This window comes from Petaurus breviceps, unplaced genomic scaffold (genome assembly GCF_028583685.1).
Source record: "Petaurus breviceps papuanus isolate PSGF00001 unplaced genomic scaffold, PetGlider_PUasm1.0 100, whole genome shotgun sequence".
NCBI classification, from domain to species: Eukaryota; Metazoa; Chordata; class Mammalia; order Diprotodontia; family Petauridae; genus Petaurus; species Petaurus breviceps.
In genome coordinates, this window is record NW_027185573.1 from 1496281 (window position 1) to 1498947 (window position 2667).

Below are 2667 nucleotides of genomic sequence, written 5' to 3' on the forward strand. Positions count from 1 at the left end.
TTTAATTAAAATGTTTTATTGATGCTTTGTATATTTACATGATGGGCATTACCAGATTTCTCCTTCAATTAATCCTTCCTTGTAACAAAAACCAAAACCAAATGAAACCCAAAACACAAACAAAAAATACAATTAAGCAAAACCAATCTAACAGTCAATCAATAAGGTACCTACCAGGGATGAGAAATTGTGCTAGATACTGGTGATACAAAGACAAAAACGTAATAGTTTATACACCCTAGGACTTTACATTCTATTGGGACAAGATGGTATGTACATATGTAGTGACATAGAAAATGTATGTAGGATTAATACAAGGTAATTTTTTGGGCAGTGGAGCACTAACAGCTGGAGTGAGAGAAAGATGGTCCTTGAGTTGAGATTTGAAGAAAACAAGGGATTTTTAAGAGGTAGAGGAGAGAGCGCATACCAGCAACCCAGAACAGTCTATACAAAGGCAGGGTTAGTAATCACATCCAGAAGTATAATCCACCAGAATCATGCACTAAATGCATTATATTGGTAGTCCCCCACCTTTCTACCAAAAGGAAGGAGGTATATTTCATCATCTGTTGTTTGGGGGTCAACTTACAATTTACTCAGAATCAGACTTTCTTGTAGTGGTTCTTATATTTGTATTATCACAATCATTGTAAGCAATGCCATCTTGGTCTTTATAGTTCACTCTATCAGTCTGTAACAACATTAGAGTAATATATGCGACACTGGAAGGGACCTAAAAGGTATTCTCATCTAACCTTCTCATTTTTCAGATGAGCAAACTAAGGCCCAGAGAAGTCAAGGGGCTTAAACCTTCTAATATTACTCTGAGTTCCTCAAATTTGTTATTTCTTAAGGTACAACAAAGTTCTATATGCTCACTACAATGAGTGTAATTACAAAAGTCTTGGACATCTCTATAAAATTAATCAATCATTAGGAAGTATAAACTAGGTGCCAGCAAGTCCCTATCGATTTGTTTTTTTTTTTTGAGGGTCATATGTTGGCATTTATTATTTAAGCTGAAGAACAGGTTATGAGGGGGGTGGGGCAAGGGAGGAGAGAGGGAGCCTAGAGCCTCTCATCTGTGTCTGCTCCAGACAGGGTTGATCCTGATTTCTGAGCCTTGGTCCAGGGCACACAAGGAAGCACATGCTAAGATGAGGTTCCAGGGGGACAGGTTGAGGAAAACATGGGGGTGGCCAGAGCTACACATCCAGCCAGAGGCGGGGCTGGGATTCTCCTTGGGTCAGCAGCACCACTCCCTTTTGGGAACTGAAGCCTATCGATAAAGTCCCATCCACATATTTCTTATAAAACATTCTTGTAGTTTCAGTCTTTGTGCTAAAGAATCCTTTCATCGCCTTTCTAGCTTCTTGTACTTTGCTTCCAGTCTCTTTGAATATGCATCCAGCTTGTAAGCTGCCTGCTGGAGAGCGGCTACCTGCTCCTCATTTAAAGTGATCTGATCCAGATAAGGCTGAAGGGCGGCATATTTCTGGTTTAAGTCCTTTAGGTTTCTACTTATGTTTACTGCAATATCTTTCATTTCTAGATACTTCAAGCTAGTCAGTTTGTTCATATTTTCTAGAAGTTTGTAATCTTCACTGGTGGCTGTCAGCTCGCCTGTCAGGTACGTGGCCATTTTGGAGAACATGTCCTGGCACAGCTCCGTGATGTCCGCCTTGGCGGGCTCCGTGGCCTCCTCGGCCGTCTCCACCACTGCATCGTCTAGGTCGGGGAAGGGAGAAAGGATGGGGAGGCGGAGGGTGAGAGGGAAGGGAAAGGGGACAAGGAAGCCGTCCCTATCAATTTGAGAGAAGTAATTTGGTTATAGAGGTCTAGAAGTTTGTCTGATTCTTTGTGTGAGTGTGTGTTTTGTTTTATTTTTTTCCCTACTTGTTCTATTCTCTGCTTTGATCCCATCCCTTTTCAAAAGTTCATGCTTCTAACTTCCCTCCCCCTCAGCCTGCCCTCCCTTCCATCATCTCCCCTCTCATCCCCTTCCCCCCTACTCTCCTGTAGGGTGAGATACCCTATTTAGTGTGTATGTCATTCCCTCCCCGAGCCAAATTAAATGAGAAAAAGGTTGACCCATTCCCTTTTGCCTTCCTATTCTTCCCCTGCATTATAACCATTTTCTCTTGCCTCTTCTATATGAGATAGTTTACCTCATTCTGTCTTCCCATCTCCTCTCATTATATTCCTCCCTCATCTTTTAATTTCAGCTTTTAAGTATCATCCCTTCCTATTAAATTGGTCCTGTGCACTCTATGTATACCTGTAAACATTCACACATGTATTCATATGCCCATATACTCTTATATATATATATATATATACATATATATTCCTATTTCCTTCAACTATTTTCATACTGAGAAAAGTTTCATCAGTTACAATTATTGTTTTCCCATGTAGGAATGTTAATAGTTCAACTTTGATAAGTTCCTTGTGATTTGTTTTTCCTGTTTACCTTCTCATCCTTCCTTGCTTCTTGTATCTGAATGTCAAATTTTCTATTCAACTCTGGTTTTTTCATCAAGAATGCTTGAAAGTCCTCTATTCCACTGAATTACAGTATTTCCCCCTGAAACATGACACTCAGTTTTGCTGGGTAGGTGATTCTTGGTTTTAATCTCAGCTCCTTTGCCCTCTGGAATATCA

The 2667-nt window shown here is 40.3% G+C and overlaps 1 protein-coding gene across 1 annotated transcript; it reads right to left on the minus strand.

The window, feature by feature from the left end:
* Positions 1 to 981: 981 nt before the first annotated feature.
* On the minus strand, positions 982 to 1776 carry LOC138150900 (biogenesis of lysosome-related organelles complex 1 subunit 2-like). Its single transcript, XM_069074672.1, has one exon. The coding sequence runs from the start codon at positions 1655 to 1657 to the stop codon at positions 1358 to 1360; it is 300 nt and encodes a 99-aa protein (XP_068930773.1). The 5' UTR covers positions 1658 to 1776; the 3' UTR covers positions 982 to 1357.
* Between the last annotated feature and the right edge of the window lie 891 nt (positions 1777 to 2667).